Genomic DNA, 14,703 nt, shown 5'->3' on the forward strand with positions numbered 1-14,703 from the left:
TCGTTTTAAATGACCATTGATCCGGGTGAAGTGTGGTTATTTCTGTTACCTGATAGACGTCTATATTAGGTCTATGTGTAGACCTAATTTAGACGTCTGTTTTAGGTCTACACATAGACCTAATTTAGGTCTATAGAATAACTTAAAACAGACATCTATTTTAGGTCTATAGAATAACCTAAAATAGATGTCTATTTTAGGTCTACACATAGACCTAAAATTGACAACAAAATTAAATCCATCAAATATAAAATATTAAATCCAAAACCAATACAGGTCGGAGGTCGACCTTCTGGCCACGTGGTGCAGGGACAACGACCTTCTGGTGAACGTCAACAAGAATAAGGAGATTGTTGTTGACTTCCGGAAGGGTCACACCCAACACCTGCCGTTGACCATCGACAGTGCTGTGGTGGAGAGAGTGAGCAGCACCAGATTCCTGAGGGTGCACATCAGTGAAGACCTCTCCTGGACCACCAACGCTGCATCGCTGGCAAAGAAAGCTCAGCGCCGCCTGTACTTTCTGCGGAAACTCAGGCGAGCAAGTGCTCCTCCTGCCATCATGACCACATTCTACCGTGGCACCATTGAGAGCGTCCTCTCCAGTTGTATCGCTGTGTGGGCTGTTGGCTGCTCTGAATACAACATGAAGGCGCTACAGCGCATAGTGAACACTGCTAGTAAGATCATTGGGGCTTCACTCCAAGCAGATTTGTGTTGCTGCATTCATTGACCTGACTAAAGCCTTTGACTCCGTCATCCATTCCATCCTCCTGCAGAGGCTCTCTATTATTGGCCTGTCATCACACACGTGATTGGTTTGCCAGCTACCTAAATAATCGACTCCAGCAAATTAAATTGGAAAATATTCTTTCTGACCCTCTCACCATCTCCAAAGGGGTTCCTCAAGGCTCGATCCTTGGCCCATTGCTGTTCTCCATTTACATTAATGATGTAGTTAAGTATGTTGGCAGTTCAAAGATCCACCTTTATGCTGATGATACCATCTTATACTCTGATGGTCCTTCTCTCCATTCTGCAGCATCCTCATTACAATTTAGCTTCACCTCCGTTGAACAATATTTCCATAATTTCCATCTCCTTCTTAACACTAACAAAACCAAATGCATAATTTTTAACCGGTCTCGTACTTCCAACAATACCCCTAAAATATTTTGTGCAGATGGCACTGAACTCGAGTTTGTAAATTGTTACAAATATCTTGGTTTATGGTTGGACTCGTCCCTCTCCTTCACTACCCACATAAAACATCTACAGTCAAAAGTCAAATCTCGCTTTAGCTTCCTCTATCGCAATAAGGCCTCCTTCACCCGTGCAGCTAGACACTCTCTTGTTAAAATGACCATCCTGCCCATTTTTGATTATGGTGATACCATCTACAGAATGGCATCCCACTCCACTCTCAAAAAGCTGGACCCTCTTCACCACTCTGCTATCCGCTTCGCCACAGGTGCGCACTTCTCCACTCACCACTGTGATTTGTATAAATTATTTGATTGGACATCACTCCACACCTGACGACTTCACCATTGGTTTCACCTCATTTACAAATCCATACTCGGGATGTCACCTCCCTATCTCTCCTCCCTCCTGCACCGTCATCATTGTTCCCGCAATATAAGGTCCAGTAATCTTATTAATTTCACCATACCCAAAGTACGTACAGTTTTCAGTCGAAACTCCTTCCATTTCTCTGCAGCTTGTGACTGGAATACAATGAAAAATACCCTTAAATTTACTGTCATCACATCATTCACAGTCTTCAAACAAAAATTGCAACAAGTTTTAACTGACTCTTGCAGCTGTTAGTTTAGATATGTTGTTATATTGTATAGTTTTATTGTTCTTGGTTGTTTTTATTTTTTGATTGTGTATTTATATAACCTTGTTTTATGTATTTATTTATTTTTTAGCACTCTATCCCCCATCCACCTCAAAGTGCCATTGTTCTTTGGGTCAGGCCGCAATTGTAAATAACTTGTTCTTAATTTGTTTGCCTGGGTGAATAAAGGTGAAATAAAATTTGGGATGTGGGAGTACACCGGAGTGCCCAGAGAAAACCCACACAGGCATGAGGAGAACATGCAAACTCCACACAGGGAGGAGGTGGCATCAAACCCGCACCCTCTGAACGTGCTAACCAGTACCCACACTGTGCTGCCCCACTCAAATAATTTGAGATAAAAATAAATCTTTATTTCCACTATGTGTTTCAACTATTAGCAAGTAAATGTTTTACCTCATTATTACAGTACAGTTAGTTGTTAATCTCTATTACAAATGTACAATTATATTCAAGCCTCAATGGGAATTGAATGAGAACATGCTAATAAAGAAAACAAAAACACATTCTGACTCTTATTGGGACACAATATGACATTACAGCTATCAATAAATATTGCTGTTGAAATTATAGTACACCGAGACCCAAAACAGGATAAGCGTTGTTGAAAATGGATGGTTATTATAGGACTGTTATTCTCTGTATTTTTGTAAATGGGCTGTATACAGAAAACATGAGCGCATCCTGACTCAATCTTAAAGGGTTAAATATAGTTTGTCCAATTGGATTTGCCATAGCATGATCTCATCAACAGTCGCAGGTCCACGAGCATTTCTGACCACCTGAGGAGATCTGGTACCCACACCGGGAAAGGGCGGTGGTCACATGCAAAGGTGCGAGAGGTACGCTCCGAGCGATGCTGACTGGATCAGTGGCATGGCTGCAGTGAGCCGGTCCTGATTGTGGCATGTGGCTGTCCTGACAGCATTACTAGCCTGATTCAGAGGACACGTGGTGAGGTCGGGCAGTAGCACTTTTGACAGTTGTTTGGAATCAATGGCGTCGAGTGACACGCTAGTGTACTTTAGCATCTGTCATTGTACATCTTATTTTTTTACAAGAATGCCATTTGCGACCGATGATTGACACGTCAAGATGGAACGATATCAATCATCATCAGGTGAATCGAGAAGTGTGAGACGGCCGCGAGAAGGTGAGACAAAGTCTCTCCCGCCAACAGGATCTATTTCCACACACTGCACCAGCTTAGCAGTGTTTGACATATTGAGGTCAGCCATATGTGTTTTCAGGATCTATTGAAAAGTCCAGGGCTGCATTTGAACCCTTGTGGCAAATATGTGTGTGTGAAAGCAAGATATTGTCGATACTCCTTGACCAGTGGTGGACAAAAAATGTTTGCCAAATCAATCACTAATAAAGCATTCATAACTTCGATGTAAGGAAGACAGCAATCTGTGTGGGTCAGGCAGGTAGCGGTGGTGATTGCGTCAACCGTGCGTAAGTCATGCTCAATTCTGTAATTGATTTTTGTCAGATTTCAATACTTTTCAGTAGCAAATGTGTGTAGAAAGGTGAGATTGATGGTTCAATTACACCAGCCTCCCACCACTCCACCAATGTGTCTAGTCTCCCTTGTAATTCTGCTACCATTGGCATCAAAGACAGGGCCAGGGCATCAGGCTAATGAAATGTGAGACACCTAAACTTCTTCGTTCATTTTGTACCATTGAAACTGCGTGCAAATCAGGCTGCGTTAGCAGCAAGGCCTTGATTTCCAATATAAACGGCTGAGTACTGGGGAGTTCACAAATCACCTTCAATGTCATCAAATACCTCTTTGAACTTGTCATCTTGATTTCTATCAGGATGCAGTGGAGTGGGTCGAGAGGTGGAGTGAAAGGTTGGAGCGTCTGGACCCAGGGCTTCTAGCTCAGAAAGAAGGAGACAACTCCACTTTTGCAGTTGTTTGTGGAGCGTGGACAAACTGGCGTGGTAACATCTGTTCCAGTAGCTCGACTTGAAACGGTTTTGTCCATGGCAGTATTGTGAGGCACCCAGAGAAGTCAATGAGGGTCACTGTGTTTGTCATCAATGACAAAGACAGCAATGGGAAGTTAATTGTATGTGCTGCCTCAGAGTCCATCCACCGTAATCATAAGGAGGGGTTCTGCCAGTTCCACCTCCTTGGCCTTTCCTCGACAGCCCTATTGTCCGTACCCCTCCCCGAGGGGATACATGCCTGGTTGGGCTTGGCGTTGTTGCACGTTGTCCATCCAGCTCTTGTACTGCCAGAGCACCGGGGTCATTATGAACTGCCATGTTGGATTGAGCTGCAAAACATGAGAATTTATTCAATTTAGGTAATATGTCCACCATTGCCGATGAGTCCCGAACCCCAAAAGTCTCCTGACCAATTTATGCAGAGGCATTTGTAAAGCTTTGTTTTTTATCACTTAATTTATACTCATGGGTTACATTTGCACCCTTTTCACTCGTCTGCCATTTTTGGTCAATTTTTGTGTTGTTGAATCCTGGAGTGGACTTCTGTTGTGTTGGAAAGGGCCTCATCCTCACACCACCTACCTCTGTGCAAGTTGTGCAGGGACGAATGAATGAGTTTGCACTCTACTGTCTGGTCCATGTCGGTTGTTTATTATCAGTGTGCAGTTGTCCCACAACTTGTATCATTGGTGCTGTCATATCAGGTGCCTCTGAGAAGACAAAGGGAGAGAAATGTCTGTTAATTTGTTGTCAACTGGCAGAGTTGGATACAATGATGTTTTTTCACTTACCCGCGTTCTTGCATTTACAGGGATACTCACACTGGTGACAGAGTTTTGCCCCACCTGGATTTTCGCTAAATTTGTGTGCATATAACGTCTGGCTTGTTCAGATTTTTCAACCTGTTTCTTTGCTACTCTTTTCTCTAACCCTTTCATCGTTATTCTCTTGTTCTCTACCTGTTTCCATATTCCCTTCTTTTCACAATGCGATTCATCACTTATCTGCTTCCATGTTACCTCCTTTTTTTTGTTACTGTTTCTTTCTTGCAACTCTACCCATTCTTTCTGCAAGCTTTCCTTGTAGCTTTTCTATATTTCTCCTTCAGATTACCCAAGACTTGAGACAAAAATTCTGTGAACTTCTCTACATTAGTCATAGTCAACCAATTTCACAGAGGGCTGAGTCAGATCCAGCAAGGAATCCAGTCGGTTTTAGAGGGCCCCAAAACTCCCTCATGTGTAGAGAAATGTCACAATGTTCTCCCGCGTCCGAGTGAACGCCAGCAAGGAAAACCCAGAACCTAACATCAATTGATCCACCTCAAATCACACATTAAATAAGTATGGTCATGGGCTTCTGCTTACCTTATTATAGCGGTCGCCGGTATGGAAAGTGAAGAGAACAATCAATGCGTCTCCAGTGACTCAGGAGGTGGCATCTCAACTGACCTTTGTGATCACAAACGACACGTTAATATAATTCTTCTCCCCCCACGTTTAGGTCACCAACTGAAATAATCCACTCCAAATAGTCTTGTACCTTTATGGAGTTCCAAGGTGCTCATTGAGTGGGTGCAGGAATTAACACACGCATTCATCTATCGCATCAGTGACACAACAAAATATTTATTTGTATGGCTGCTGTCAAATCCACATTCATCTTATGTAAGTGCCCGGCTCTCCGTTTAAAGGGTTAAAACTCTCCTTTGGCCCCGCTGCTCTAACGCAGCTCTCATGGGGAGACAAGAGTTAAATAAGCCATAGTTTGGAAAATATTCAAAGTCAAATTCCGCTTTATTGTCAATTTCTTCACATGCCAGGCACACAAAGAGATCGAAATTACGTTTCCCACCGTCCCACGGTGACTAGACACAGTACACAACACTCACATCAAATAGCACAAAGAGTAAAAACGAACAGACAAGAGCAACAAATAAGTAATAAGCAAATAACCCAAATAAATAAACAATAAATAGACAAATAAGAGCAGCAAAATGGAGCAAGCGCGCTAATAGACAGCCAGATCATTGCGCAAAAGAACAGGACGTCATGTAGCAGAGGGTGGAGGGAATTCAGGATCCGGACAGCTTGGAGCACGAAGCTGTCTCTGAGTCTGGTGGTGCGGGAGCGCAGGCATCTGTATCTCTTCCTAGAGGGCAGAAGTACAAACAAAGAGTGAGCGGGGTGACTCTCATCACAAACAATCGCAGCCGCTTTGCGGGTGAGACGGGAGGCGTAAACTTCCTTCAGGGAGGGGAGTGGAGCCCCGATGATTTTACTCGCAGTGGTCACTACGCGCTGCAGGGTCTTCATGTTGTACTCAGAGCAGCCACCACCCCACACAGCGATGCAACTGGAGAGGACGCTCTCAATGGTGCCACGGTAGAATGTGGTCATGACGGCGGGAGGAGCACTTGGTCGCCTGAGTGTCCGCAGAAAGTACAGGCGGCGCTGAGCCTTCTTCGCCAGCGACGCAGTGTTGGTGGTCCAGGAGAGGTCCTCACTGATGTGCACCCCCAGGAATCTGGTGCTACTCACTCTCTCCACCACAGCGCCGTCGACGGTCAGCGGCAGGCGTGACCCTTCCGTAAATCAATGATAATCTCCTTGGTCTTGTTGACGTTCAGCAGAAGGTTGTTGTCCCTGCACCAAGCGGCCAAAAGGTCGACCTCCGATCTGTAGTGAGTCTCGTCGCCACCGGTGATCAGACCCACCACAGTCGTGTCATTGGCATATTTCAGCACGCGGTTGCTGCTGTAGGTCGCAGTGCAGTCATGTGTAAGCAGGGTGAAGAGCAGCGGACTGAGCACGCAGCCTTGAGGGGCCCCCGTGCTCAGCGTGATGCTGCCGGAGACATTGTCGCCCACATGCACTACTTGAGGCCTCTGACAGAGGAAGTCCAGTAGGGAGTTGCAAAGGGAGGTACTGAGGCCCAGCTTGTCAAGTTTGTCAAGTTCCTCGACCGGGTGAGGTGACCTCCAGGTCAGGCTCATGCGTGGGATCACAGTCTTTCACCACACAGTATCACTATTAACCCCTGCCTCCTCTCCGTCACATTTATACATTCATGTGTAAATGGAACATCAATGTTAAATACATGTTTGATATTGATTCAACATTGCAACAATAAAACATGTTTTCACAATAGTCATCTTAGTACATAATCGTAATTATGATCATAGGTTCTCCTAATTAGCAGATTAAAATACTCAAGCAGTTTCAAAGTATATTATAGCAAAACAAAATATTATATAATAATCCAAAATTGTGTGTTGATATGGATAATTCAGAACAGGTCGTGTTTCTATAGTCACTAACAGTTTAAGTTTTTTGGAACTGCAATAGAGGTTGACTAGATCAACCAGTCACCCTCCCTCTACCAGTTTAACAATAGTTAATTTTGAGGATCTAACTTCAAAGGAACCCCTACTCAGCCACCCATAGGTCTCTCGCGTCAAGCTTTGTTCGGACCTAACCCTAACCCTCTTCTGGTGAAATTTGGAATTGCATCTGAGCCAATTTATCTGGGCCAAATCCGATACACATTCACGCACCATCTTGTACCATTCTAACCACTATGGTTAGAATGGTACAAGATGGTGTACTTGACAGCTTGTACTTGAGCTTGACAGCTCCGAGTCACAACTGTCCCTAACCACGAATGTAGCAAGCAGAGTAACAAAGAATTCATTTTCCTTACTACACTATGCCGTATATTTCATCGAAAGGGCCGACCTTGATGTTTGTGTGTTCTTTGTTGCTGGCAGCCATGGAGATAATTGTGTGTGAGGCTGGTTAGCAAGACCCTGCTGCATTGATATTTTAGGAGCGCTCGTGTCTTCCCTTCGTGGGCCATAGGTTTCCCAGATGAGGATGATTTTTTTTGTGTTTTGATGATCTTCCGTTGCATTGCCATCAAAGAAGTTGCTTTTACATTCCCGTGGAATTGATGCCTGGACCCTCCTCCTCCTCTGCCATGGGGGTTTTCCAGCCGCAAGCTCCACCTTAGGTTACTCTAGTTTCTCCAGACATTCTCAGTACAGTGATTCTTCACCACCTTAGGTGACTAGTTTCTCTAGACATTCTCAGTACAGTGATCCCTCATTTATTAATAATTGGAAATCCATGATGTGGAGTCAATATTTTTCCGCACAAGACTTTTATAATTGTATTTTTAAACATTTCAAAGTTAAGCTTGTTTTATAGAAACATGGTTTAGGTCTTCACTAAAACTCTCAAACTCACCAAGAAAACGACCGTAAATGTGTCGACTCCGCTCTGCTCTCGCCGTGCTGGCCGGCTGATGTGCCCTTACACTGGTCCGTGGGGGCACACATATCCAATGCGCTAATCAGTACTGATCGCTGCCACATGTGCACTTGGTACCAGGTGATTAGGGCCCCGTAAACCCGGCAATCTGCGGTGGTTCGTCTGATACACATCTGCCTGCAACCTGACTCTGCTATGCCACCTGGTTGTTGTTGCCTGATCTGCTGTGTCGCGCGATGCCTTTTTCCTGATTTGCTGTTTAGTGAAAGCCTGTTTTTATGATCCACTCTGAACTCTGTTCGGCTCAACCTTCTGCCTGTCCCCAACCACGAGCTTGCTATGCCCGTCTGCTACGACAACGCACACTCGCTGACCGGCTTGTCAGCTTGCAACGTCATCCTGCTTTGCCGGAATTCCAACCCTCCTTGACTCCTTTAACCTTTCCCCAAATAATGAGCCTGTGTTGCATTTGGTTGTCCTGCATCGTTCGTGACAAAATGAAGTGCAAATCAGAGATGCTACTGATTCTGCTGACGCGAAGGAAGTGGAGCGTGGATCCGTAATGCAACTGCGGGAGGGAAGCTGAGATAAAGCGTGGTTAGAACTGCTCACAGCTATAAGCCAATCACCGGCATGTCATATGGGCAGACAAAGCCCCGCACTCAAAGTGATGATGCACTGAGACTGCAATAGGTGTAGCGCCAAGTGGCGCAGGATTACCGTATATGAAAATGTAATACAAATATCTAAAATGATTATAATATTAATATAAATGTAAGTAATTACTGCAAACAGCACTACAGTTAACATGGGTTTTATAATGTCTTATTATGTTTGAGTGAGGCACTTTGCTTTTTTGTAATACATCAACAAACCCAATCGAAATTATACATTAATCTTTTAAAAATATCAATCCGTCCATTTTGTGCACTTTTTCTGCTGGGGGTCACAGGTAATCACAGGTAATATATAACAGTGTTGAGGTTTAGAATTTAGCCATGAGTGGGTCTCAAGCGCAGATGTTTATACTGCTCCACGTGAAAACTGTCACGATACATAAACAGCACAGGAAGACAAAGCCAAATGGCCAAAGAAACTAAATGGCACAAGAAAAACACAAAACTCACTGGCTAAGGTGTAAACACATCATGGAATCTTCTTATTTCTGTAACTTGTGTTGATGTTTACATTTAACCAAATGATGCCGGATTTTGGCCAGACATTGAGGATCCAAAGATTTACTTTATTACAATTCACAGACATAAGGAACATGACTGGAAGAAGTCAAACAGTACACGTAAAATCTGCAAGTTTCCATGACACCAGTTAATTATGTTCACACATAGAATTAATGGTTCCCCTATTTTGGGGAAAAAGGAAAACATTAGGAGTATCTTTTTTTGCCTCTGGTTTTGACATAAAAAACGGAATGGTGGCTTATTTTGAGAGGATATTAAATTTACAGTTACAAGCTGTACACTGACTACAGTACTTCACATTGTAGCAAAGTGTTATTTCTTCCACGTTGACAATTGAAAAATTTGCATGCTCTTTTCTTGACATACTAGCTTTCAAAATACAAGAATTTGTGTTGCGTAAAGAAACACACAAACAAAAATATGATTATAGTGGAATGGTAAATGGACTGCACTTATATTGCACTTTATCTACACCGTATGGTCCATAAAGCGCTTTACAATGCCTCTCATTCACACACACATTTATACACAAATAGGAAGCTGCTGCCATGCAAGGTGCTGCCAGGCTCACTGGGAGCAAATTGGGTACAGCGTCTTGCTCAAGGTGTATCCTTAACTTGGCTGCCTATTCTTAACAGCACTGTTCATCTTGCTTCTCTGGATTATGCTCTTGGGATGCATCCATTTCGGTGCGTTGTGTGATTTGAATTTGGTGGTACTGTGTTCCAAGGAGCGTCTTGGTGGGGCAATTTCAAGAAAAAGGAATATGTTATGGGGCGGCTCGGTGGTGCACTGGTTAGCACGTCCGCCTCACAGTTAGGAGTGTGCCGGTTCGATTCCACCTCCAACCCTCCCTGTGTGGAGTTTGCGTGTTCTCCCCATGCCCACGTGGGTTTTCTTCGGGCACTCCGGTTTCGTCCCACATCCCAAAAACATGCTTGGTAGGCCAAATGAGCACTCCAAATGGCCCCAGGTGTGAGTGCGAGTGCAGATGGTTGTTCATCTCTGTGTGCCCTGCAATTGGCTGGCAACCAGTTCAGGGTGTCCCCCGCCTACTGCCCGATGAAAATAGAAAAGGGTTGGATGAATGTGTGTTCCAATGTCAGTATTTTGTATCTCCTGATTGGATTAGATAGTTTGTGCAGTAGTGGTAGAAGTAAGGATGCTAAAGTGATAGTGACATTGCAATGTGGGCTTAAAACTGTTACTTCATTGAGTGACATTCACCAGGTATTTTTTCTCTCAGTCTTTATATGTTTCAATTGCTTGAGCTCTTTGAGGACATGATCTGCCTTATTTAGTTTTTCCATTGCCTTCATCAGAAGATTCCCTGGCATGGATGCTTCATCATCTCCTTCCATATGGGATTGGCAAACACTGCGCATTAGCTTGCTTGTCTCTGGCATTTCCAGAGTCAACTCATTTTCAAGTGTGATCAAGTCAACCTCATTTCTCATGAAAGCCTCTGAATGGCACCGTGAAGAAATAGTATGTGATGAGTCAGACATCAAATCTCCAAAGGAGACAGATCTAATCTTGGTTGACAGAGGGATGGACTTAAATTGTCGACACATTGAGCCCTTAGATTGATTATTAGTTGTAGCAGTGACTGCTGTCTGCATCAAATTACCATCGCTACTAATGTTCAGAACATCTGTATCTGGATTACTAACTGCGGTTTTAGACATTCTAACTGTGTTTTTGTGTCCAATTACTGCACTCTTTGCATTTAGATGTTGACACCAACCTACACATTCATTATCTGCATTTATTCTCTTTTCTTGTGGTGTTAGCAAAAACATTTGGCTGTATTTTGTGGGGTTGTTCAGCAAACTATCATTGGAAAGGGAAGAAAAACAAACTAAACTTTTAAGCCAAGAAGCATGATCTTCTTCCTCTTGAGATTTAGTTGTGTCTTCTACAGGTTGGATGTTACATTTAGATGAAAGAGAATGTTTTTTGTTGGGCCTTAGTGGAGGAATAACTGTCTTTCTTTCTGTGGGTATCATTATCGTTGAACCCTGAGGCATTTGTGGAATGATTTTTTCTTTGTCATTTTCCAAAATGATTCCTTCTATGCATGTAGTTGTACCATCACCAACATGAGGAAGAATTTGATATTTTTTTTGAGGTAGTCTTGCTGTATCATTTTTATTTTCTTGTTGCTTGTCCTCATTGCTGTCTGGGGGACGTTCAGCCTTTTGGTTTGGTGCCGAAAGAATGAAGGAAGGCTTCTTGTCTTTGGTTGGTGGATTTGGAGGATGGGTGTGATGTTTCAGTTGATAATTTCCTGCAAGTTCACTTGAGGAACTGCTTGAGTGTCTGGGAAGTGGTGATGGACTTTCAATGGATAGCTTCAAGACCTTTAAATCATAAACCAAATATATTTTTATGATACAAATAGATACTATTTTATATTTGATGACTTAAGTAATATGCAAGCTTGACTATTTTGTTGCATGTAAATGTACTGTACTATAATGTAATTTTTCTGGAAACCAACCTTTAACTCAGTCTGGGTTTCTGCAAGTAGATTCTCTGCACCCTCAGTGAACTTACACTGAAGCACAAATTTGTTAGATTTTTGAGGCACGTCAGTGTCATCACTATTGGCATCATATGTCCCATTCGCCACTGCAGCATTTAAAAGGTCGAGATCCAAGCGTAGCATGCCTTCAGATGACAACTCTGCAACCTTAAAGGAGAAAGGAATATCGCGATCATATAGCTTTTAAGTAAATCTGTGCATTATAGCATCAACAACATTAACATCAACAAACGATGACTGTGATTGCATGCAGACGAAATCATCATTTTAACAAAACACCACTTCAACACGGCCTCATTTTCTATTCGGTGTCAAATGCTTTAAAATGCTTCCCTTGGAAATTAGAGTGGCTGCCGCAGTAGAAAAGCTTGATTCTTGACTTACACTTCCATTTGGTTAAACCATGTTGAAATGACTGCTGTATAGATTCTGTAAAAACCGGCAAGAAATTTGAGGTAAGGCCATACATACCCCTATGCCATTGACCAACCGGGTGAGGGCCTGAGGGAGAACGATGGTTTTATATAAACAGTGGCCCAATGGCCCAGAGCGGAGTTATGGGTATCGAATAATGTACTATTTTTGGCACACACCCGATTCAAAACTCCATAGAACAGATTGTTAGAATAGACCTCTTTGGCACAGGTGATTAGATAGGTGGCTTGAGCTATGCCGTTATCTTACTGTGAGCCGTCTCTTGCTTTCACAGGCCTTCCCTTCTCTATGACACACTTTGCACATACATATGAGTTGATTTCAGTTAAGACTGAGAGGTCACACATCATGACACAGGCAAGGCAGAGTCGCCCCCTTCCAGGAAGGCGACAGTCAAGTTTTACAAACGTGAGCTGTTTTAGTGTTAAACACACAATCACAAAACCTAGCGGAGCTCCTGACGGCAGTGCAATAATGGAAGTTAGAGAGACATGAGACCACAATACCTGTCACTATAGACAATGCCAGGAACTTCATCAACAAAGTAAAAAGAGGAGGACTGGATTCTCCGATTGGTTGTTTTGCACATACAATAAATTACACCCAAGAGTCAGATAATCGAGTGTACAGATTTTTGGAAAAAGTCACAAATATAATTTTTTTTACAGATGCACCACAGCTGCCCATATCTTGAAGAGCAAGCATGAAATGCTTAATATTCTGAAAAATGCACTCATTCAAGATGTTCCCACCCGCTGGAATTCCAACAATATGTTGAACAGCAAGCACCATTAACCAAAAGAAAAAAGAAATAGACAGCCACAGTCATAATGATTTTGAAATATGGCAGAAAAACAGATTGAAGTACAATAGAACCTCGGATCTCAATGCTAATTTGTTTCAGAAGAAGGGTTGAGAAGCGAAACCGCTGAGTTCCGAAGCAATTTTCCTCATTAGAAATAAATGAAAACGCAATACAGTAATTCCTCGTTTAGCGCGGATAATGCCTCCGTGAGTTGTCACCTTATCGTGGTGGAGGGGTTCGCGTGCCCCTATGATCCTAGGAGCCATGTTGTCTGGGGCTTCATGCCCCTGGTAGGGTCACCCATGGCAAAAGGGTCCTAGGTGAGGGGCCAGACAAAGCACGGCTCAGAAGACCCCTTATGATGAATAAAATATATGGACCCAGTTTTCCCTCGCGGGGATGTGGGTCACCGGGGCCCCCCTCTGGAGCCAGGCCTGGAGGTGGGGCTCGAAGGTGAGCGCCTGGTGGCCGGGCCTTCGCCCATGGCATAGCCCTAACAGAAAACGTGGGTCCCCCTTCCCATGGGCTCACCATCTGTGGGAGGGGCCAAAGGGGTCGGGTGCAAAGTGAGCTGGGCAGTGGCCAAAGGCGGGGATCTTGGCGGTCCGATCCCCGGCTGCAGAGGCTGGCTCTAGGGACATGGAATGTCACCTCTGGCTGGAAAGGAGCCCGAGCTGGTGAGTGAGGCAGAAAAGTTCCGACTAGACATAGTCGTACTTGCCTCCACACATAGTTTGGGCTCTGGTACAAACCCTCTTGAGAGGGGCTAGACTCTCTTCCACTCTGGAGTTGCCCATGGTGAGAGGTGTCGGGCAGGTGTGGGCATACTTATAACCCCCCGGCTGGGCGCCTGCACATTGGGGTTCACCCCGGTGAACAAGAGGGTAGCCACCCTCCGCCTTGGGGTGGGGGGGACGGGTCCTGACTGTTGTTTGTGTCTATGCACCAAACGGCAGCTCAGAGTACCCACCCTTCTTGGTGTCCCTGGAGGAAGTGCTGGAGAGGGCTCCTTCTGGGGCCTCCATCGTTCTACTGGGTGACTTCAAAGCTCACGTGGGCAATGACAGTGAGACCTGGAAGGGCGTGACTGGAGGGTGTCTGGTTTGAGGACCTCAGTATTGCGTCTCTGCTTATTACAGATGATGTGGTGCTGTTGGCTTCTTCAGGCCGTAATCTCCAGCTCTCACTAGAGTGGTTCGCAGCCGGGTTTGAAGCGGTCTAGATGAGGGTCAGCACCTCCAAATCCCAGTCCATGGTCCCTGGTCGGAAAAAGGTGGATACCTTCTCCGGATCGGGGATGAGATCCCGCCCCAAGTAGAGGAGTTCAAGTATCTTGGGGTCTCGTTTACGAGTGAAGGCAGGAGGGAGCGCGAGATCGACAGGCGGATCGGTGCAGAGTCTACATTAATGCAGACTCTGTACCGGTCTGTCGTGGTCAAGAGAGAGCTGAGCCAAAAGGTAAAGCTCTCGATTTACCGGACGATCTATGCTCCTACCCTCACCTATGGTCACGAGCTATGGGTTGTGACGAAAAGAACGAGATCCAGGATACAAGCGGCCGAAATTTCCTCCGTAGGGTGTCTGGGCTCTCCCTTAGAGATAGGGTGAGAAGCTCCGTC

At 44.4% G+C, this 14,703-nt stretch overlaps 2 protein-coding genes across 9 annotated transcripts in view; both read right to left on the reverse strand.

The window, feature by feature from the left end:
* Positions 1-560: 560 nt before the first annotated feature.
* Positions 561-9,269, reverse strand: LOC147058899 (uncharacterized). 2 transcript variants are annotated; one of them, XM_085908521.1, is made up of 3 exons: positions 6,367-9,269; positions 4,409-6,250; positions 561-4,155 (listed from the first exon to the last, which is right to left on the reverse strand). In XM_085908521.1, the coding sequence occupies exon 1, from the start codon at positions 6,819-6,821 to the stop codon at positions 6,393-6,395; it is 429 nt and encodes a 142-aa protein (XP_085764647.1). In that variant the 5' UTR covers positions 6,822-9,269; the 3' UTR covers positions 561-4,155; positions 4,409-6,250; positions 6,367-6,392. The 2 variants fall into 2 exon arrangements, with proteins under 2 accessions (XP_085764647.1, XP_085764646.1); XM_085908520.1 differs by having other exon boundaries at positions 4,409-9,269.
* plekho2 (pleckstrin homology domain containing O2) overlaps positions 9,269-14,703 on the reverse strand; it is a 56,352-nt gene continuing 50,917 nt past the window's right edge. For 3 of the 7 annotated variants that reach the window (XM_085908512.1, XM_085908513.1, XM_085908511.1), the window contains 2 exons: positions 11,800-11,991; positions 9,272-11,659 (listed from right to left, as the gene is read on the reverse strand). In XM_085908512.1, coding sequence (XP_085764638.1) covers positions 10,520-11,659; positions 11,800-11,991 — 1,332 coding nt within the window. In that variant the 3' untranslated portion in view covers positions 9,272-10,519. Of the gene's footprint in view, positions 11,660-11,799; positions 11,992-14,703 lie in introns of all 7 variants that reach the window. The other 4 variants (XM_085908510.1, XM_085908509.1, XM_085908507.1 and 1 more) reach the window with 3 other exon arrangements.

The sequence above is a fragment of the Syngnathus leptorhynchus genome, chromosome 3 (genome assembly GCF_054491065.1).
Source record: "Syngnathus leptorhynchus isolate UIUO chromosome 3, UIUO_Slep, whole genome shotgun sequence".
NCBI lineage: Eukaryota > Metazoa > Chordata > Actinopteri > Syngnathiformes > Syngnathidae > Syngnathus > Syngnathus leptorhynchus.